Source organism: Ips typographus, linkage group LG3 (genome assembly GCF_016097725.1).
Source record: "Ips typographus isolate SLU linkage group LG3, UJ_Ityp_2.0, whole genome shotgun sequence".
NCBI classification, from domain to species: domain Eukaryota; kingdom Metazoa; phylum Arthropoda; class Insecta; order Coleoptera; family Curculionidae; genus Ips; species Ips typographus.
The window spans coordinates 22,494,936-22,518,903 of NC_138424.1; the positions used below are offsets into that span (position 1 = coordinate 22,494,936).

The window sequence follows — 23,968 nt, forward strand, 5'->3', positions numbered from 1 at the left end:
ATCATTTTTTTTGAAAAGGTTTTATCGTTTCATACTCCCTGTATGCATTGTTGTTCTTTGTTGTTTTTGATACTGACACGGCAGGTAGCAGGTAAAATTTGGCGTAGAAAGTAAAACAGGGTGATCATTAACTTTATATCAAGAAAGTTAAGAATAAAGAAGTATTTTTATAAGTGAATTGTTCAAAGTGACCTCCGTTTGAAGCCAAACAGTATTCCAAACAATCATAAAATGCCCTTTTGACGTTCAAAAGATGTCGGGTCGTGATGCAGTCAAATATGTCACTCTACCTGCTACCTGCTCTGCCAGTATCAAAAACCACAAGGAACAACAATGCATACAGGGAGTATGAAACGATAAAATCTTTTCGAAAAAAAAAATATTTTTTTCCAGTTTTTAATCACTTTTTAGACCAAATTGGTAGACTTACTTAAGCTTCAGGGTACTAAAGACACACCCGTCAAGTTATAGATTTGCAGTTCCAAAATAAAATGGTCTAACATGGGCTTAAAAATTTAACACGTAAAATCCTATGTTGCGCGTTAAAAAAAACGCACTGTATAAGACATTTTTTGGTTGGTGGCAAAAAAACCTAGTGAAGTCCTAGAAAATGGGCATTGGTCTAGTTTGAAAACAGACACTTAGGGAGACTTTACACTTCCACACTTATTAATTATATGTATTTAACTTATCCTTAGAAAGTTATATTAGACTAGTTGACAACAGGGTATGAAAAAATGTAATATAACCTTAAAGAAAAGTCATTGTCAAAAATATACAAGGGGCAAATTGTCAAAGTTTTATGGATAGGGTAGAACCAAAAAGATCGTAAACTGACTTTATATGTGATTTTCGTCAAAAGTTTTGACATATGTATGATTGTGGAACCGGGTCTAATGCCTATTACCCCGACACTTCTAAGTCGATTTTAAGTACAACTTAAAAGCTAAGTTGAAGTTTGAATATGACAACAGATCAGGTGCAAATAACACATAAGTATAAACTAATCTAAGCTGTCATTAAACTTAACTTAGCCAATGTTGGGAAAACGGACATAAAAGATACAATAATAACTACTCAGTGCCAGTAGATGCCATCTCTCAGTAAATTTATTGCAGGACTTCCCAAAACAATATTAATTGTATTATTTGGATTCTGAATAAGTTTATTCAAAGATGAAAACAACCACACTTAAAATCACATTAATTACTTAATCCGATACGGACGTTGCCTATACCTAAAGGTAGGTACATCAAGATATCTATACAACTAAAATATCGGCAGATACGTACATATTATAAAAAATCTAGTAACACCTAAACATACAAGGGCTTCTCAAGTACAGTTAATCTAGAATAGTTCTGTACTAATTTTCACAAGAAAAAAAAAAGACTCATTATATGAGATCAGAAGTAAAATACAGGGTTTGCCCTTTTCGTTCAGATTTAATGTATAATATAAAATTATTTAAAGATAGAATAGGTATAGGGAAATTTGGTATGCTTCAAATCAAGACTTTTAGCAATATTTTTTTCAAAAACCTGTATTTTCTGTAGATAAATTTAAAGTTTTACTGTATCAGGCTTAATCATCCCTTTAAATTTCAAGCTCCAATTTAAAATATCTTGTGAGTTTAAATTATCGCCAACTTACTGAAAATTCGCTCGAATAATGACTTTACAATAGTTATGATTAGTCACCAAAACAAAATATAATATCACAATGATTTAACCTAACTATAATTTTCAATGGACTATACAAAAAACATCATATTAACAATGCACGAATATTACTACACGGTATACACTATACAGATTTTTAAAATGTGACCATTAAATCGATATTTATAGGGAAAATTGTTCTAACACATTTAATTCAACCTAAAATTAAAAAACAATTAATTTGTTCAAGTGAATTTGTAAAGAAAAATCGACAAAAACGCAATAGCCTTGGAACATAAAGATGGATTTATAAACAACTGTTATGTTATTTCCAATTTGCCCTGTTCAGAAAATAGCCGTAGGCTGCTTTACACTTGGCCGATTTTCTACCTCCAATTAAAATTGTTGCAAGTTTTTAGAGCTCCAATAAGTTGCAGCTTGCAGCTTTGTTTTAGTTGACAATTTTCGTAGTACCAACCTGATTTTTATAAAGTTTTTACCGAAGAATGACAAAAAATGATAATTGAGTAAGAAGGTTATGTGATTAAGTTTTGATCAATTTGGTTTTTGTGACAGTTTGTATAGCTATACTCTATTTAAAAAGTGTCGAATGTGATTGGTCATTTTTCATAATTTATATGTATCTGCAATGGTTTTCGATATATTGACGTTTAAAAAATGACATTTTTAGGACAGGAAAACAGGATAAAACAAAACAAAACTATACACAATTAAATACTGTAAAGTCCTCAGTAAACGGTAACTTTTCGTTGAGATTTGGAAGCAAAAAATGCATCATTATTAAATGTTGGTAGAAAAATATCATTTATTGTGATCCTTTCAGAAAGTATTAACTTTTCACATAAGTAGCTTAATGCTTACTTGTTATAATATTAGACGGACAATTTTAAAAGTAGGGTGTTTTATTTAAAAAACTGGAGTTCTTACACTTTTTAAAATGGGCCTCTCCCACAATTTTTTTTTATTTCATAACTACAAAGACGGATTGAAAATATTATACCCGTATTTTTTTGTTATGAAAAATATTAAGTCTAAATAGAAAAAAAATGATGATAAAAACTACATTAATCTCATGTTTAAAACGCCCGCCGCCGGTGACGTACTACACTATCAACCAATCAGCGACAAGAAGTGAAACAGATGGCGTGCAACAGCCAATAAAATCGCCCAGAATTACGTACGTCACATGCGCGCCAAAACAGATCTTTTAAATTTAATGGACAAATTCAAACTAATGTAGGAACATTTACGACCATAATTTTTTCTTCAAGAATATGAAAAATTAGTTTTTTGATCCTATTCTTTCGATTCCAGTCATTAAAACAAAAATTTATGATATGTGGGATAGGCCCATTAATTTTTTGAGGCCAATTTTAGGACCGGGACTCTCCGGGATTCTGGGTGATTTTGGAATCCCGGGACCTGTGTAGAGATGAGAGATACCATTCCTCATACTAGTGTGGAGTCCGAACGATCTTTCTCAGTGGCTCAGATCGGCCCTAGAGAACAACTCTTAAAACTCTAGTAGCCTTATAATTTTAATTTACTCGATAAAAAATAGGTAATAAAGTTTGGGTTTTCCCGATGGGTTTACAAATATTTGTTAATATTTTTTTCTCCTAAAAAAGAGTTGACATTCTTTAATTTTATTAAAAACATTTTTTTTTTGGTTACTTTTCATATTTTTCGGGACCATCGGACTAGTCCCGGGACTTTTCAATTCAGTGCCGAATCGCTTTCTAGTAAAAAAAAAAAACAAAAGATTCTACATCTTTCAGTTCTTTCAATATTAAAACGGTTTAATCATGACCCAAACCTGCACTTTTCCTCTCTAAAGTACTAGATTCTATGCCGCTATCCTCGTCCGCGCTGTCCAACAAATTAGCCTCGCCCTTACAGAAACCGTCGCGTTTCGTTTGCGGAACCATCGTTGTTGGTTCGCATTTCAACGGTTCCAAGCAGGCAATGTTATTTTCTTGTTCCAGAACGGGCAAAACGTTCAAAGGTCGATACGGCAAAACGTCAAAACAAACGTTCTTATTAGTAGAGTGAGTGTCGTCGTTAACAGGTGGAGTATCGACGTGCTGTACTAGAAACCGACTTTTTCCGAAAGTGGAAAATGTCGGTTTCTCTCTCAGTACGACCGGTTCTGGTTGCGGTTCTACCGTAAACGTTTTGACGGAAGTGAACGCGGATGGACTCGGGGGCAAATTAAGTTTCAGTTGATTTCGCGTATGGCGTAGTCCTCCTAATACATCCTTCACATCTGGAAAAAAATCGGATGGTTTGAAAATGCTGTTATTTTTTATTCTAAATTATTAAACTACTTTAATCTAAATTCCATCGCTTTTTTATTTAGTTGTTTTTATTAGTTTCTCTTTATTGCCCAAGTAACACATCACATACCACTTGGTGTTGTTATCAGATTTATATCCGCTTGTTAAACTGCATAATTTTAAGATGATAGTAACTATACAATGTGTCCCGCTTTTCATCAGTACACCTTGATATCTCAGTTAATAATAATGCGATTCTCTTTAAATTATGGTGGTGATTGTATGTCAGAAAAATGAAGTATTTGGTGCGGCGTAAAAAGGGTTTTCTTCTAACATACAATTACCACCGTAATGTAAAGAAAATGGCATTATTATTAACTGAGATATCAAGGTGTACCGATGAAAAACGGGACACACTGTAGACTCACCGCTACTTGTGACTGGTTGATCTTGAATGTTATTTAAAACTTGAGCGGCAAGTTTTCGGAGTGGCAAAACTTCAAGACAAGGAAAATTTTTGTCCGTAAAATCGACTGGTGTAGAGTCCTCCAGTCCGCTGTCCGGCGTGCTACTCTGATCCGTCCATATTGACGCCCCTGGGAAGAATTGAGAGCAGAGCACGTTCGCGTCCAAATTGGTCGTCTTTGAGGGCGATGATATGAAATCATTTTCATTGTTTAACGATGAACCTGAAGAGAAACCATATTGAAAACCATTAAGTGGGTCTTCTGCTTATTTGCCTCTTTAAATGAGGAGGAATACCTCTCACGATCAATACATTGTTCAAGTACAGAGAGGATTTTTGAATCAGCGCTATCTTTACATGGACAAATTTATAAAAACCCAGCAACCCCAGTATTTTTCTTTTTTTATACATCACAAAAACCAAATACAGCTAACTGATACCTTGACTGTGATTTGCACCGATCGTGCGTCTTATTTGGATTACCACGTTTCATTTTTTTGCAACCATCATGTAGTTTATATTTTAAATTTGATTATCAATGAGCGGAGACGAAAAACATCTGTTAAAAATTTTGAACAGTTACGGAGGATAGGTTAAGCAACATATAATTTTTTATTGACTTAACCAAACACCATACAACCTAATATAAATTAAAGCTGGATTTATAGATTGACTCAACACAATCACAGCATAAACGCTTCATGTTAATATTAATTTATAGATTTTTTTGCCATAAAGCAAATTTTGTATATAAATGACAGAGATACTGTTCTCGCGGAGTGAGTTCACCCGTGCGTCATGAAGGCTACGTCATTTATAATCATATGAATCAAATCAAGTTTTCATCAACAAACCTGTTGTGTTCATATTATACAGGGTGATTCCAAAGTTGGGGCTTTCCTTTCACCTACGAATAGGGCTTCAAAAAATAAGTTTTTTTTTCATTTGACGCTTTTTCGAAATATGAACAATAACGAAGATACCGGGTGTCAAAGTTTTACTGAAAAAAAACAAAATAAAAAATAACATAAATTTAATTACTAATTACAGGTTATTCCTTATCAACAGACATAAACAAAAACAAAAGATTTCAGACGCCTTTGAACTAAGTTTTAATAATTTTACATTTTAAATTAAAACAGCATTTAATTTTAGGCACGCATTTTTATTTTTATTTTTTTTACTGGGAAACGGTGCGTCGTAGCAAAAAATAATAAAACGGGTTTTATTTTTAGAATTGAACAAGGAATTCAATAATACATTTTATGTTGAAAAAAAAAACCAGTAGGGTAATATTTTTTTTCAAAAATGTTTTAAAAAAACTGTACGCGCGCCACTGGTAAACGCAAGAAAATTGTTGTTTCTTGGAAAATTTCCTTTCCACGTAGCAACTGAGACCTACAAAATTTTGTTTAATTACTTCAAGTGGTTTGGCCAAAATCATTACATTTTTATTTTTTCAGTAAAACTTTGACACCCTGTATCTTCGTTATTGTTCATATTTCGAAAAAGCGTCATAGGAAAGCACCAACTTTGGAATCACCCTGTAGAAAAGGGCGTGTCTACAGCTTAGTCACGTTTAAAATTTTGCGTGTATTGTCAGTCAGGAAGTAGAGATCTTTGGCTGCAAATTTGCACTAAAACAACCTTATACCAAAGCAAATCAAAAATATCTTGACCGAAATAACATTTTTTATTTATGAGAAGTCTCCGTTTGGATCATAGATTTCCGTCTAAATTTGAAACCTAATATATTTACCAAAATTCACAGAGATGTATCACCAATATGTAGTATTTCTTTAACTTTAAGCCGTGATTTAGGTTCTGGATGGTTACATGTTTCTCTAAAATAAATACAACAAACTAAAAATTCAATAAGACATTATGAGTGATGCTGTAGTATCTCATATCTCATTTTCAGGTTGCAATCCACTTATTTTATTTTAAACCCGCTGGAAAACATTTTAGACGCTTATTTAATTTTTTCTATGACTTTATTATTAATATGTTTCAAGAAATTTTTATGAAAAATCTATAATGCAACCCAAAAATCTCAGTCTCTGGAAACAATGAAATGTTAATAGATGTTTCTTACAAAAGTAGATATATTTTACTATTATTAACATACTATCGTTGTACAGGGTGATTGATTGAATTTTGACCACCCCCTTAACTTTCTTAATTTTGATTTTAGCAAAAAACGTTAAATACAAAACCAGTAGATATTTAGGTCTACTTTATTTTTAGATAAACAGTTATTATACAGGGTGTCCCAAATTTGAGTAATAAACCAAACTTATGTTTTTTTAAATACGATGACCAACTTTTTATCCGATATTTGAATTCTACGTCAAATTCTAGGCCTAATTGATGTAAAATGTCTGTATCGATATTCAACTGTTTCCGCAGCAGCGTCCTTGATTGGTTGAATTTTGACCACCCCCTTAACTTTTTTAATTTTGATTTTAGCAAAAAACGTTAAATATAAAACTAGAAGATATTTAGGTCTACTTTATTCTTAGATAAACAGTTATTTATTATACAGGGTGTCCCAAATTTTAGTAACGAACCTTATCCGATAATCGCATTCTACGTCAAATTTTAGGAATTGATGTAAAATGTCTGTATCGATAATCAACTGTTTCCGCAGCATCTGTTACTTTAACAATGTTTCCTCGACTATGTGATTAAGGTTTAATTTAGTTACTCAACTTTGGGGCAGCCTGTATAATAACTGTTTATATAAGAGTAAAAGTAGACCCAAATATCTATAACTGTTGCTACAACTAGTTTTTTTACTAAAATCAAAAATACGGAAGTTAAGGGGGTGGTTAAAATTCAATCAATCAAGGACGCTGCTGCGGAAACAGTTGAATATCGATACAGACATTTTACATCAATAGGCCTAGAATTTGACGTAGAATTCAAATATCGGATAAAAAGTTGGTCATTCTATTTAAAAAAAACCATAAGTTTGGTTCGTTACTCAAATTTGGGACACCCTGTATAATAACTGTTTATCTAAAATTAATGTAGACCTAAATATCTTCTAGTTTTGTTTTTAACGTTTTTTGCTAAAATCAAAATTATGGAAGTTAAGGGGGTGGTCAAAATTCAATCAATCACCCTGTACATAAACACAACATAAAAGTTGTAACTTGACCAACTCTTGTGTTATGTCGTGCACTTCTGTGCTATGCTTGTGCATCTATAAATTGCCTTGTGTATGTCTCATAGTATATCGTTTCTATACTAAGCTTCTCTTAAGTTGTATTGTATCAATCTACAAACCCAGCTTAACAGATATTAATTAAGTGAGTGACTTAAATAAACAATTGAGGATTGGAGTTCGTACTATAGAAAGTAATTTACCATCTGTTAATGCTGAATATTAAATTTGTTAAATGATTGTCTTACATGAGCAGGTTATGAAAAGTACGTTATTGTGGTTGAAGGAGAAACTCAGCTGATTCAAATGACTGTGCAATATCAATTGCAATATTTCTAGACGGACAAAATTAGAAAAAATAAATAAACGAATTTATTATAACCCAACTAAAAAAGTTTTCATTTCTTGTAACCCAGCCAATCCCGTCATATTCACCGCAGAATTGTTTGGAATATCTTTATTTTAAGATTCAAGTACTGTATTAGTTTTATATTATACAAAATTGACAAAATATAAAAATTCAAGAAACTTCCAACCAGTTTATCAGTTTTTAAAACCTGTGGACCTGTTTTTGCGGGTGTGGCAAAATATTTTGGAAACAGAGTTTGAACCGAGTTTTTCTCTAGATACTTCTAATATACCATCACCGTGTCATTACCAAACAACCTTAACTATAGTGAATTGTAACGAAATATTGACTAAAGCAATGAAAATTTAAACATAAAGTAATGCTTTCAAATTAAATGTATTTTCGATGGTTGCAAAAGAACGAATTGAATTGATTTAAAAATTGAAAGCTGGCGTGGGCTACGAATTGTGGAGCACATTAGTTTAATACTAAATATTCAGAATATTTGTAATAGCGCATAATAAAAAATATATTTGATGCTCCAATTTTTCTTCATAGTCACTTTGTTTATTTATACTTTTAATAAATATTCTATTTTTTCACCATTATTTAATTATCCTCAGTTATATTCCTCTCTGAACGGAACACGAACAAAGATACGATGATCTAAAAGTATTCCTTACTTGAACCATCACCCTGTAAGTCGTTGATGGATGTGGTGAGATAATACAAGCTACGTCTACTGTTGTTAATTTTGGGTTTGAAGGTAAAGGTGCTTGGATTTAGGTCACTTTCTGTAGTGGGCGGGGGCAAATAAGTATCGACGTCAAATTCCCACTCTGGAATCCAGAATATAGAACAATGTCACTGTCAGGGACTTTTTTAAAATTGCTCAACAGATTCTGATGAAAATGATGCGTGAGTATGAGGTGAATTATGGGATGATTGACACTCCTGCCTTCGATCATGTTGGTGATTTAAAATAATCATTTCAGACTGAATGCAATGAATTATACACGTAATTGCTAAAGACTTACCAGTAAAGGAGGCGTAGTCAATCTGCGGTTTCCACAAGTCTTGACTTTGCAATACGGGACTGTCTGGTTCCTTAGGGTACTCGTACACGCAATGGTATTTTTGTTTTTTGAACCACACTCCTTTGGACTTTTTCTGTTTAAAAATTTCAAACTGGTTGTTTAACACTGCAACCGTTCATTATTGATTGCAAACTTTTTGTTACCGATTTGGTTCTTTCCAAACTTTTGTCGGGAGAACGCAAAGCTGACTTGGTGGGCGTCGCAAATTTGTCCCAGGCCGACGGAACAAATTCCAGATTGTCCCCTTCGTCATCGCTTGACGTCGTGCTGACGTCGCTTTCCGTAATTTCTTCAGCAATCCCATCCATCGGTTGAACGTCTTCCAACTAAAATCCATTTGTTTTTATCGAGATTTTTATTTATGCTTTCAAAAAGGAGCGTAACTAAAACGCCTTTTTTAGTCGACATTGCTCAATACTGATTTAGGTGTAGAAAACTAAAAAAAAAAAGAATGCACCCACAACCAAAGTTTAATTTTTATTTATTACACAAAATGGACTACTACTTTATTACGTTTATAACATATTGCTGAATGTGAATATATGAACGCAAAAATATGTTTATGTTTTATACAGTGTGTACCAAATTGGTTCCAAACGTATTAAGATCTCGGTAACCGTAGGGGCTACAGAGTCGGTTGGAAATGGGGAAAGTTTCAGAGAATTGTATGTCAATAATATTTACGGTTTCCAAATTGAATAATTATCTTTTTCAGTTTTCCGGAAAATTGGGAAAACGTCAGCGGCTGCATTAAACAATTGCTTACAGTTCCTTAACAAAGCCAAAAAGAGTTTTGAAACTCAGACATTATTAGGGCATTTCTTTACATAGAACACAATGGCGTATTTAGAAAAAAATCTATCGCCATTTTTTTTTCGAAATATGGATGATAACTATGTAAATTCTTTGTATTTTTGAAAGCGCTTAAAAACCCTTTTCAATGATGTACTTGATGATGGGCAAAAAAGTTTTTTAATTTTTTTGTCATAGGTGGCGTTCGAAAATTTCACCGCTATTATAAAAAAACAAATGACAATCAGCTTTGGGTTATGTCAAAGTTATTAGTAGAATAGAGTATGTATTGTAAAATTGTAATCAAAATGACACCAAATTATTCAAATTAAGAAAAATGGATAGAATTGTATTTCAAAATTGAGTTGAAACTAACAAAATTTAAAAAATGTTGCAAAATAGAGTACGGAAGCGAACATGTTATTTAATTATGTAAACGATCTATAATTGATCAAGGATAAATCTAAATTGCCTTTCGTGTAGTTGGTTCCGTTCTGGTAACTGTTGTACGTATCCTGCCGCGTTTTCGTTCAATTTGAAATATGTACAATTCTTATCATTCATCATGTTTTTTTCACTTTATTTAATAAATATATAATAATACGTTTATTTACGACCCTTTTGACAACTTAACAAAATAGTATATTATTCAACGAGCTTTTTATGATAGCCATTAATCCCTAAGGGGGATGTTTACGTCACGAGCCGCAGGCGAGGGACGCAAATCTCCCGTGGGATTAATGGCCATAAAAAACGAGGATAATACTATACTTTGTCCACGACCACTGTCCATTACCACTAATGCCAAGTGCAGGCAAATTAGAAGTTGATACTCTTTTATGTAGATAATAAATAATATAGGTAATCTCTCAAATCCGCCATAACAACTGAAATGTCAAACTCGATACGATTAGGATCGCGTTTAGAAAGGCCGTCGGTGTACAAGTCGTGACAGAATTTGGGAAAAAATGGATCACGTGAACAATTTATTTACATAACTATATGGTGGCATGTGACAAACGCCACGGTGCGCACACCAGCCCTATTTCTGAACGCACCCCCAGCGTTGCCGCCTACGACCACAAGGGCACTGACGTTGTCAATGTCAACTTAAAAAACCACAGAACTAAGGACGGTCATACACCAAAAATATTTCAAATATAAATTATGGAATTTACCTAATGATTTGGCAAACTCCTGTACTGTGTTATTGCGGTGTATTTGTTAAGAAAATGGTATTCTGAATTAGCAGTAATTGCAAAGACATAAGTGGATGTCTACATGCAAGAAATACCGCATATCCATGTTTTATGCTTGGTGTGCAACCACCTTTAGGTCGAGAGGGAATAATGATCATTATTCCTCTTCATTAATCACTCTGACGCTATATGACCTTCATTTAACTTCTGTCAACACGCTGAATATTAGTACATTATTGGTTGGTCGTGGACAAACATTTATTTAAACGAAATTAAACGCAATGGCAGAGTTTTTTGTTTTTTTATAAAGCCCGCCAAATCTTACAATAGTCTCTGTAAGCAAAAATCAAATAATAGGAGTAAATTAATAAAGAAGGAGGAGGAGTTTTTTCCGATTTTGTAAATTATAAAAATTTGGAGATATAGCCACTACACATAACACACTGATTGTCATTTGTTTCGACTGGCATTCCATTTGTTTCGACAAGAAGTAAATTGTACATAAGAAATCGTACTTACCAAATCATGCGGGGCGGCATTAAGGGCCTTAAGCGACTCCTCATGCTCCCCTTCCTAAACGGAATCACATATAAAAAAGGGTTAGAACAAAAATGGTGAAAAGAAACAAGGTTAAACAAAAAAAACAAAACTGGACGTAAAAGAAAAAAAAAACACTTAATAACTCATGCCTACAACTATAAACCACTTTAATGCTTACCTTCCATATAAACTCTCCGCTCGAACTGGACCTAGTGTCTGAGCCGCTGTCCCATTCTTGCTCTTCGACATCGTTACTTTCGCTAAACGACGTCGACATCAATTGGCTGTCAATCGGGCCACAGAATCTTATATCAGTTAAAATTCCCAACATTTCGTTTGTTTCCTGTTGCTGTTCCTCGGACGGTTTGGCACTCGTATCAACCGTGATATTTTCGTAAAGGTTTGTTATGGTATCATCTTCATCTTCGTCTGACGCTACTTTATCGTATATGGCGGCTTCAGGCTTAGACGGCTCTTCGATTGATGGGATTAAGATTGGTTTTTTGCATCGAATCGTAGGTTAATAGCGAAGCCGGTAGCGATTTCCACGGTTTGTCTTCGGGCGAAGGCAAAGGAGCAACCTAGAAAATTTCGCGTTACAATTTTCGGCATGAAACCTTCTTATAAAAGAAACAAGGAGTAAATAAATTGTATTGTACCTGCATTTGAACTTATTTAGGTCTTTAGGGATTTTTTGTTATCCGATTTAAATAAAGTTGTGGTAATATGTGTATGACTAATAAAGGCACATTTTAAAATTATTCGCCCAAAATCAGGTTTTCAGCCGGATGGGCACAGAAAACAAACTCCTTTCCGGAGATGTTTCTGCATTACTTTAATTTGTATTTTCCTTTAAGATTCTCTCAGGAAACTAATCTCATAAAACGTTTTTTCAAGAGTCCGAAAATCAAAGAGTTCCAAAATAAGCTCTACATTCTTAACAGTTTAAAGATTTATCCTGAATGCAGTAAAATTTACTACGATATGAAAATCGAACATGTTAAACTTTTAACAGAAGGAAAGAGTAAATTTTATATAAATTCCGACAAAAAAAAACAAAACATTGTTCAGATTATTCATAATCTAACGGGAAACCAAAAAAAGAAAGATTTTCTACTGTTCCAGCGCCATCTACAATATTTGACAAATTTTGTTTGCTCAGGAAGCCCTAAGTAAAAGAAGCTTTTTTATCATTCACGCATTAATGTGAACTTGCATTCTATTTATTTATCTAGGGTGGATGAGAGTGAAGTTATACGGATTTCTACGGATCCTACTGCTCTAAAACAGCCACTCTTATACTTTCATTCAAGAAGAGCAATGCAGATATTTTCGAAAATTATGGACCCATTAGTATCCCTATTGTCTTCTTTTGAATATAGTAGAATTGTTAATTTTTTTCGGATTTAATAAATTACTCTCGAGCTTCCAGCACGGCAAATCTGTAGAAAGAAATTTTCGAGTTGATTTCTGAGATTTCGGATGCTCTGGAAGAGGAAAATCTTTGTGCTGAGCTCGTCCTCGATTTGTTCAAGGCTTTCGACTGCCTCAACCACAAAACTTTGCTTTGTAAACCTCATAGATACAGTATTAGAGAATATGCTTTCTCGTGAATAGAGTCATCTCGTCGTACGCAGTATGTGACAATAAAAGACCAAGAATCAGAGAGTCTTCAAATAAAATTTAAGTCTATTCCTTCTTTTTATTATTTATTTGAGTGATCTGCCAGATGCTTTTCATAATAATAATTGCTTATAATAAACTATATGCAGATGATTCTAATTTGATCATAAAGAAAATAGTCTATCAGAGTAAGTATTGAGGGTAGAAGAACAATATAATTAGATAAAGAAGTGGCTTGATAATAATGGCGTAATTTTAAATTGAGAAAAATACTCTTTAAATAAGTATATGAATTTTTTTTGTTGTATAAGTGGAATCCTGTTGTTACATAACTCTTGATCCAACCACAAACCATATCCAAAAATACATATTATTTTAATTTAGTATCAAGTAAAGTGTGGACTATCCGGTCAAAAGTCTTACTGAACGCAACATTAAGCAACACACAAGATTGATCAATATACTGGGATACGTCTGTAATTAAATAAAAATATACTGGTACTTACCGCTTTACTAGGAGACGGTTGTAGATGACAAGCACTCGAATGCCTTCGCTCGCTACTTAAAAAAGCCACTAGACTCATTTCATTAGACGCTACTACTGAATTGGATTCGTTATTATCGGTCTCTTTCACAGTTTCCTCACTGACATCCTTAACGTCCAAGTCATCTTTGCATTGATCATCTTCTTGATCTTGGATATTGGTTTCTTTGTCTGCAAAGTCTTCGAAATCGAACAGAGTATCACCGGAGCAGCAAGAACCTTGACTAGGAGTGTTGGCAACGTTGTCTGATTTGATAGTAATAGTTGTTGATAAAATCGGTGGATTGTCTGGATGGCACTGATCAGTCCAATCACTATCCGTTTCGCTGCTTTTAAAAATTATTATTGACACTTAGAGCGATATTTTACAGAGGGATCGTAAGCCAAAAATAGTTTTTGACGCATTTAGAAGTATGCAGATAAATATTTAACAGCTATTTTTTCCTTTTTAAAAACGCAACATTTTAACATTTAACGTTTGTGAAATTGCTGTTGGCATGTGCTTCATCAATAAATATTGATTGATTGAATATCAGTAGTTTTATTGGACATTTATTTCAAAATTAAATAAGATAAGAGACAACCGGCAATATGTTTCCTACCAAAGGCAAACCGAGGTCAGCCAAACACATCACCACAACGTCAAAGGAATTATTCCGACTGCCCCTTCTCGCTAAACAACTATTCTTTGCATTTATTATTAAATCTTAAATTTATTAACTGTTTATAGACCAAAGTGCTACCAGTTTTGCGTCCACAACAAACATTTTGAGTCGCATACAAAAGCTAGTCGACTTACCGTAGACTATTTACCATCATTTCATCATCATTTTCTTCGTCCAAACTACCCTCTTCAGGAATAGGCGACAGTGGCATATTGTAAACGTTATACTTCAAGAAAACCTCATCACGTTCGCCCTCATTCCAACTTTCGCTTTCTACTAAGTTTTCTTGGCCAACGCCCTACAAAATAATATTTGGAGAAACCAATAACCAAAATTATTTGCTATTTTCTTGCACAGCAGATAAGCTTTTAACAAAAAAACGAAAGAATTCGAATATATTTTTAAGTCTATCAATTATAACCCTTTAAACAAACATTAAAACTTAGATAGTAAAGAACAAATCATAATGATGACATACTTGCGCTTGTGGAAGTTTTCAAGCAATTCATTTCGTATAGCAATCATTATTTCGTCATCCACCCCAAATCTTATGTAACTATCTGTAATAATGTTCAATTTTGTAAAAAATTCTCAATCCTAAGGAGCAGTACTATTATACCTTTGCTAGTACCTGGGCGAGGCTCCGTTTCTTCTCGTGACGTATCATCATTGTTCGATTGAGGATGTAAAAACCATCCATCTCCGGATTTCGAACGTTTGGATTTCGTATGATCTAAAGTATTACAATTTTATTGTAGGTACATATTTAAGTAGCCAGTTAGAAAAAAATCAAATCAGATTTAGCAGAGCAAAATTAGCAAAGGTGAGTTACATAAAATAGCCTTTACCAAACCACCAGTCAAGGAAATTGTATTATTTTTTCTAAATATTATTGTCAGGTTTTTTTCTATAGCATATGGGTTTTGAAACATTATACCACACATTTAAATTTGTTTGCCCATTTTACAAATTGCATAGAAAAATTATTTAGCGAATAATCAATCAAGTGAGCTGCATTCACCTGAAAAATCAAACTACTTCAAAAAAAAAACACGTTGGTGCATTCTGTCACTTTTTGGCCTGTAATTCCTTGAGGAAGTCATTAAGGACAAATCACCTAACAACAAACTTAAAGAGCATGAAATTTTCTAGAACTTTCTTTATTAACAGTTTTTGATAGCTCCTCAAATATCACAGCAACACTCACTTGAAAGATGAAACTAGTTAAAACAAATTGAAGTCAGTCAAATGAATCGAAGTGTTGTTAAATCTACCGTAAAAATGCATAAACTAGGATTAACCAGAATTTCTATTCGTTCGTTCGTTGAAATTCGCCCATATTCGACATGAATAGTACTGTCAAACTGACATTGATAGAAGGTCAACATGTCAAAAGGTATCTATTTGAGAAATATGTATCAAAATTTTTTATAAACATTAGTTCTTAAATTATTCCCAGTGCTGCGCACGTTTTAACTCAAACACCCTTGATCGTCAATTTTGTAAACATTTGTCCCTAATTTTTTTAAATTTTCTACATGCTCTCTTCAAAATTCACTTACCTATGTCATCATTTTGTGCCTCTCCATTCAGAACTGGAATACTCACATCAAACGTTTGATTCACCACTTCGACCGTTTGATCGTTCCGGTCATCGGGCTCTTCGCTTTTAGTATCGACAACAAATGTGCCGTCTTGAAGCCCCTCTTCCAATTGATTTACGTTTTTGATAAACGTATCTCCATCGCTTCTTAGTACGACAGTTTGATTAAACTCACAACGTGATTGTTGGATCTTATCCTGATCCAGGAACACCATACTTTGAGGCTCCGACGTGAAACTATCAAAGAAATTCTCGTCCTCGTCCATGTTTGACTCAAACGACTTGCCGAGGAAAGTGTCCCAAGTCTCTAGAGAGTAGTTCATTAGTTTATCGTTCATGTTGTGCAGACTTTTAAAGTCGGGTGAATCTTCAAACAGGTTTACTTTTGGTAAACTTTGTAAGGATTGACTGTTTGGTTTCGCAAAAGGGGTGCTGGAGAAGTGGATGGTGGTGCTTTGCTGGTTTGCACTCAAATCAAACTCGACTGTTGGTTTCAGCTCTGACTCAATTGACTTGGGACTGCTTTTCAAGCTTATTACATCCAAATCCGAACCATTTTTTTTCAAGATAACTTTATGATCTTGAGCAGGTGACGTAGCTTCTAACGCATCACAATTTGGTAATTCTGTTGCAACACTTTCTGCATCACTACTCTCTTCTATTTTTTTTGGTGGTAAAAAGACATCATTCCTTTCCTCGTTGATAAACGTGGAAATTTCCAGGTACGTACAGTGAGTTTCGCCAGTTTTGGTACCTAAAGAACCAGGCGAAGAGTCGGACATTTTTTGCTCGTCATTTGGTCGAATTAAAGACTCCATAATGCTAGGTCCTCTAACAAAGTCTTGTTTAATCTCGGGCAACAGCACGTCCGTTTTGTTGACATTAGCACGCCGCCTACTTAACACTGAATTAACACTATCACTACTTTCTACATTCTCACTATAGAGATCAGGTACGTTATGAGATTCATTGTTCAAAGCCAACTCGGGAGATTCATCCGAAGAGCAGTGATCAACCACCAAGTTTGTTTCTAGTAAATCAAGATTAGCTTTAGCGTAATCCCCACTCTCGTCCAGACTGGCCAATATGTCTGGTAAATTCCGCTTTAGTTGGTTGCAATTCTTCAATTTTGCCTCCAAGTCCGTTTTTGTAATATAATGGAATTCTTCCCCGTCCACACTGCCAAAATCACTGTTTCTTTCGCTGTTATGTGAAGTGACGTAACCTAAATCACTTTTGTTTTCACTGTCCTGCCTACTGAAAGTCCTAGTCTCATCCCCCATGTTGATTAATTCTTGCAGCTTTGTCCCATGATCGAATTTGTTTATGGTGACGTTAAACACGCTGTAAATGTGGTTGATCGGTTTCATTTCCAGCGGATCGTTTAATTCGTGCAACAGACTCAAATTCGAATTGTTTTGACTTTTGTCAGGCACAAAAGCAAACTGTCACGTCTCTCTAATTGGAGTTTTTTCAGCTCGTTTGGAAAGTCGTGTTCAATGTTGAGTAAATTACCCTCGCTACTAAAGTTGAGAGCGATGTTTTCCAAATTTGATCTGTTCCTAGACGATCGGTTCAGTCGGTAATCCAAACTGGGCATTGGAGTCTCCGTTTCTGATTCCGAATAGTCGACGTGTGTCAGTACCATTAGGTCTGCCACTGAACGGGATTTCAACCTCACTTTTCGCTGTAAGCCCCACGTTCAACTTTCCGTCTCCAGTTCTCTTCCTCCGTATCACTTCCGCTGCTGCCTCCTTGCTTGAAAATCAAACTATCCGTCATACTGTCAATTTGTACGCAAGCGGACTTTTCTTCGTCTTGGCCTATCTTAAATTGCAGTGGATCTGCAGACTCGCATTCGCTGTGGTTGTCAGTCTTAACAATCGTGTTCGGTTTGAAATTCTCCCAGCGTTTATCAAAATCGCTAGCGTCCTGTAAGGGGTCTTGAGTATTTTTGTGAACTTGCAGCAAGTCACACAACATCAGATCGATTTGAGATACTTTCGGTCTTGATTCTGCACTGCTCCAACACATGCGCATCAATCGGAACAAATAATCCGAATATAGTTGCGGTTTAGTAGGGCCGTCCAGTCTCAGATTTTCGGGTCCCAATACTCTGGACACCACTTCGTCATCGTCCAGTCCTTCGTAGGGTTGCGCACCATTCTCGCATATTTCCCACATAGTTACGCCCAACGCCCATACGTTCGCCTCCTTTGTTAGAGGTTTCGGTTGTATGGTAGTCGGTGTGCAATCCAGAGATTCCGGTGACCTCCATCTGACTGGTATCAACGGTTCGCCGCCTTTGTAGTAATCTTCGGGATATTTGGAGGCGCTAAGCCCATAATCACCTAGTTTAAGTGTGAGGTTCTCTGTGAGTAAGCAGTTTCTGGACGCTAAATCTCTGCAATTAGAAAAACAACCACATGGATGACTTTGAGTCATTTTTGTAAAATTTGAATTATTTTATGCCTAATATACAGGGTGTCCCTAAAATGTGCGGAAAGAATGCTACAGCAATACATACCAGGTGTCCAAGAGCACCCTGGACATAGGAGATTAACATGGGAAAGCGGTTTTGATTTTTTTGCGCCTGTACGGTTGATTTGATTGAAAAATCGTATTAATGAAAGTTGTAGTACCTATCACGGACTAGTTTTCTGTATTTTTTTCGGATCTCTAACTTGAGCCCTTTCGTCGTAAAACATGAACAAAAATGAGAAAATTTAAACTTTTGGCCTGCACTGTATAGGCGGTTGTCGGGCAACGGGTAAACATTTCATTGTTGCTGGTACGGTTGCTCGACAACCGCTTATACAGTGCAGGTAAAAAGTTTAAATTTTCGCATTTTTGTTCGTGTTTTACGACGAAAGGGATCAAGTTAGAGATCTGAAAAAAATACAGAAAATTAGTCCGTGATAGGTACTACAACTTTCATTAATACGATTTTTCAATCAAATCAACCGTACAGGCGCAAAAAAATCAAAACCGTTTTCCCATGTTAATCTCCTATGTCCAGGGTGCTCTTGGACACCTGGTATGTCCTTGGGTCTTAAATACGGCGATATGACCTAAGCTTACCTTAGTCCAAACGTGGATAATGTAGAAAATAGTAGACAGAGTCAAAAGTGCAATTTAGTTTTTCGTCAAGATGTTTTTTAATAATTAGCGAATTGCTTCAACATTTGGCTAGGAGTTTGTTAGGGTAAATAAAGTCTCTACAATCGACTGTTTTCGAAAATCGAATTCGAAAAATTTGGACCACACCCACCACTTTATACTGTATAAAGAGATAGAAAAAATGTTAAATAGCAGAATTGTTCGTCGAGAACAGCCAATTACGTTCATCGTATTTTGCTATACTATTCCATTTAAAATTTCAGAGTATTCGGACAATTTCATTTCATTGTTATCAAAACGCCCCCTAGCGGTAGATTTAGAGAGCTGAAAATTATTTCCAGCATTTTCTCGCGGCTACATTTATTAGACAATTTTTTTCCCGAAGTTCTACTATACAGGGTAATTCAAATTCGACCCTCACCATTGGGATCTCGGAAACTATAAGAGATACGAAAAAGTTTAAATTGGGGCAAAGTTGCGCAATGTAAAGCTCAACCAAATGCAGTTTTAATAATTTCGATTTTGCGAGTACTTCCGAAGATATCCGAAAAAAACTGAAAATTTGATTTTTTGTTTTTATTTATTTCTAATCTTATTTAAAGAGATATTCCAAAACTAAAAGCACCTTTTCATTGTCACTTTTTCTCAGCTATTCGATGATGGATTCAAATTTGCCACACGACGTTTCGTTTTTTGGCAGCCATCATCAACTTTCTTTTTTCTTATGGGCGCCATATTGGATTTTTAGCCCACCAAATAGTACGTTTTATTCTGATTTTAGTGATGTATAATAATTTATGATTTGCTTCATAAATAACAAAATAATTCAATAAAAACTATTTTTACTTTAGTTATTGGCTTTGAGTTAATGGGCCGTTTTATAAAATGTCATTATTTGACAGTACTTGTCAAACACGATAATTCGGACGATCATTAGAGCTTTTAGAGATTTTACCTTAGTTAGCTTTGTTAATGAGACGTTTTATGAAGATTACTTGGTAGTACTTGTCACACGCAATTGGCCTGAACATACTTAGTCACAAAGGTGTACACGTGACTTGACTTAAACCGGTTTATTCACTCGAAGAGCTTAGGCCACTCGCTACGCTTGTGGACCTAGTTGTTCTTTTCGTGAATAAAAAATGGTTTAAGTCACTTGCTGTATAAATAACTATTAAATCACTCTGAATGACATTCGCCTATTTACAGATGTAAACAAACAAACATCAATGTTACATCTATGGGGCGCGGTGCAAATTTAATAGAACTGTATTTTTAGTTTTTTTTTTAATATAAGAAGTCGAAATTTAATAAAATACTGTATAAGACACGTGACATAAACCGGTTTATTCACTCGAATAATATGAATGAATAAAAAATGGTTTGTCACTTACTGTATAAATAACTATAAACTTGCACTTAACATTATAAAAAATTGAAATTTGGCAAAAAATGAAGTTCTTAAAATGATGATCTTTCTCTTGGAAACATAAATAAGCCTTTTTAAGTTAGAGATAATGCTAAAAAATCTCTTTTTCTGATTAACCTAAATAGTTCAGCAATGCTTGTATAATAATAACATTTTCTGCGGGGGTTTCTTTTCTAGATACATTTTTAACTACGATTGATGCTCTAATGATCGTCCGAATTATCGTGTTTGACAAGTACTGTCAAATAATGACATTTTTTAAAACGGCCCATTAACTCAAAGCCAATAACTAAAGTAAAAATAGTTTTTATTGAATTATTTTGTTATTTATGAAGCAAATCATAAGTTATTATACATCACTAAAATCAGAATAAAACGTACTATTTGGTGGGCTAAAAATCCAATATGGCGCCCATAAGAAAAAGAAAGTTGATGATGACTGACAGAAAACGAAACGTCGTGTGGCAAATTTGAATCCATCATCGAATAGCTAGGAAAAAGTGGCAATGAAAAGATGCTATTAGTTTTAGGATATCTCTTCAAATAAGGTTAGAAATAAATAAAAACAAAAAATCAAATTTTCAATTTTTTTTCGGATATCTTCGGAAGTACTCGGAAAATCAAAAATTTTAAAACAGCATTTGGTTGAGCTTTAAATTGCGCAACTTTGCCCCAATTTAAACTTTCTCGTATCTCTTATGGTTTCCGAGATCCCAATGGTGAGGGTCGAATTTGAATTACCCTGTATACAGGTGTGGTAAATCCAAAACCGACCATAGAAAAACCCTGTAACGGACAGAGAAACGTAGATAATTGCATGCGCGGGACAAAGACAGAAAACGAAAAAAATATCAAGTAGGCCATATTTTCCAGTGCGCTGTTGCCAAAATCCAATACCGTCGACAAAATTAATTTTTTTTGTTACTCTAATTGGTATTTTATTAAGTTTACTATTCAACAATAAAGTAGTGTGTTATGTTAGTGTACATTTGAGTAATCCCTGACACAACTCGCTTCAGAATAATCAAAGAACAAAATTAATTTTGTCGACGGTATTGGACTTTGGCAACAGCGCACTGAAAATATGGCCTACTTGATATTTTTTTCGTTTTCTGTCTTTGTCCCGCACATGCAATTATCTACGTTTCTCTGTCCGTTACACGGTTTTCCTATGGTCGGTTTTGGATTTACCACACCTGTATAGTTTCTGAGAAACAGCCTTGTGCACGACTTATTGGACACCCTGTATGTAATGTAAGGGATGTGGTGCAAGTCTGTCTTAGGACTTTGTAGGAAACTGTCGTAATCATTTCATTTAGGGACAAGCCAAAAGGATCTACTAGTACGTTTTGAGGTTATGATACTTACGGGTGGATAAATCCATTGTCGTGCAAATGACGGACGGCGGAGGTTAACTGAGCACACCACTGCAAAGTCATGTCCTGCGTGTTAGATGTTCGTAATTTGGCCTTTAAATCACCTCCGGTGCACGATTCGTTTATAATCAGTAAGGGCGTATTCTGCAAACATTGCCTTTGAGGGCCAATAAATTCGGATGAGGAGGCGCTAAATAAAATAGAGCGTCGTTAAGGAATAGGACGCGATTGCGCGGACTGGATGTGACGTCCAGTATTTTAACAACCACCGGACTCCAGATCTTATTGGGTTCCAAATTTTGGGCAGCACCTTCAACCACCTAAAATATAGGATAGGAAGCATAACCGATTGATTAAAGTAACTGATAAACAGTGATTACCTTTCCGAAACGGCCATTTCCGAGTTCTCTAATGTATTTCAATTTAACACGCGGAAAATCACTAGCATTGCTCTCTACAAATTTGTAGTTCAATCATTTGAATATTCTTACGAGCAGTTAGAAACTAAGCAATTACTTACCATACCACTTTCGGACATCAATGTCACCATAAACAAAGTCCTGGGGAGTACCACTCTGTAATCGACAAACAGCTCTTATACTAATATAATTAACTTGAACCATATAGTTGGACTTACAATTGCCTCACCGCTCCCAACAAATACATCGTTATGTATGTTCGGAGGCCGTAATGGCGTAAAATGGTAAACTCTCCATTTGAAATAGGATTTTCATGACCTTGATCCACATTGCTAACCGTAGATACTACCACGGGACTGTTATGAAACTCCTAAGATGCAAAAATTAAATTGAGATCATTGTTTCATGCTATGCATGTAAATGGCATGCAACACCGAATCTACCAAGGAATCTACTATATGTACATGAAATTATTACATATTACATTCCGATTAGATTTACATAAAACCTTGCATAAAACTCATATATACAGGGTGTCCCGCGAAGTAAGGGACAAAATTTTACCATGTGTTTTCTCTGTTAAAAAAGTTCTATGAACATGGGTCCGCAATGCTTCCTTACCAAGATATGAATTTATAAATTTAATAGTGATATTGTGCCAAAAACTACAATGGCTATCATCCACATCATTAAAAGGGCTAGACTATGCTTACAATGGGAAAGTGGACAATTTGAACAATTATTATAAACAGTTGTTTTCCAAGTAGTATTAATTTTTTTTGTAAAAAATATTTTTGTGAGGTTATTGTTGTTTTCAACATAGTAACACTATTAATTAAAAAAAATCATATCTTGTTAAGGAAGCATTTGCGGACCCCTGTTCATAGAACATTTTTGACTCGAATTTACCTAAAAAACACGTAGTGAAATTTTGTCCCTTACCTCGTGGGACACCCTGTATACAGGGTAATTCAAATTCGACCCTCACCATTGGGATCTCAGAAACCATAAGAGATACGAGAAAGTTTAAATTGGGGCGAAGTTGCGCAATTTAAAGCTCAACCAAATGCTGTTTTAAAATTTTGATTTTCCGAGTACTTCCGAAGATATCCGAAAAAAATTGAAAATTTGATTTTTTGTTTTTATTTATTTCTAACCTTATTTGAAGAGATATCCCAAAACTAAAAGCATCTTTTCATTGCCACTTTTTCCTAGCTATTCGATGACGGATTCAAATTTTCCACACGACGTTTCGTTTTTTGTCAGTCATCATCAACTTTCTTTTTTCTTATGGACGCCATATTGGATTTTTAGCCCACCAAATAGTACGTTTTATTCTGATTTTAATGATGTATAACTTTGCCCCAATTTAAACTTTCTCGTATCTCTTATGGTTCTGAGATCCAATGGTGAGGGTCGAATTTGAATTACCCTGTATATACTTTCTTTTCTATTCAGTGACTTCTGATTGTTCCAAACCAAAAATGTTCAAAAACTTTTTACACCTACAGAACAGAATAGTAGATCCTGTGTTCAAAATTTTATCTAAATACATATTCTATCTGAAAAACTAATGTTTGTTTAATGGCACTTTAAATAACCCTGGTGTGGAATTAGTG

At 34.6% G+C, this 23,968-nt stretch overlaps 1 protein-coding gene across 1 annotated transcript; it reads right to left on the reverse strand.

The window, feature by feature from the left end:
- Positions 1–1,081: 1,081 nt before the first annotated feature.
- LOC145726735 (uncharacterized) lies at positions 1,082–22,654 on the reverse strand (the record flags this gene model as incomplete). The annotated part of the gene is given in 20 exon segments (XM_081975957.1): positions 1,082–3,948; positions 4,387–4,647; positions 8,626–8,781; positions 8,980–9,112; positions 9,183–9,365; positions 11,550–11,603; positions 11,749–12,084; positions 13,700–14,066; positions 14,537–14,700; positions 14,881–14,900; positions 14,903–14,962; positions 15,022–15,135; positions 15,965–17,446; positions 17,449–17,685; positions 17,688–18,409; positions 21,923–22,085; positions 22,088–22,250; positions 22,311–22,384; positions 22,451–22,505; positions 22,568–22,654. Coding segments are annotated over 20 exon segments (5,298 nt in total), but the record flags the coding sequence as incomplete, so codon positions are not given.
- Positions 22,655–23,968: the final 1,314 nt, after the last annotated feature.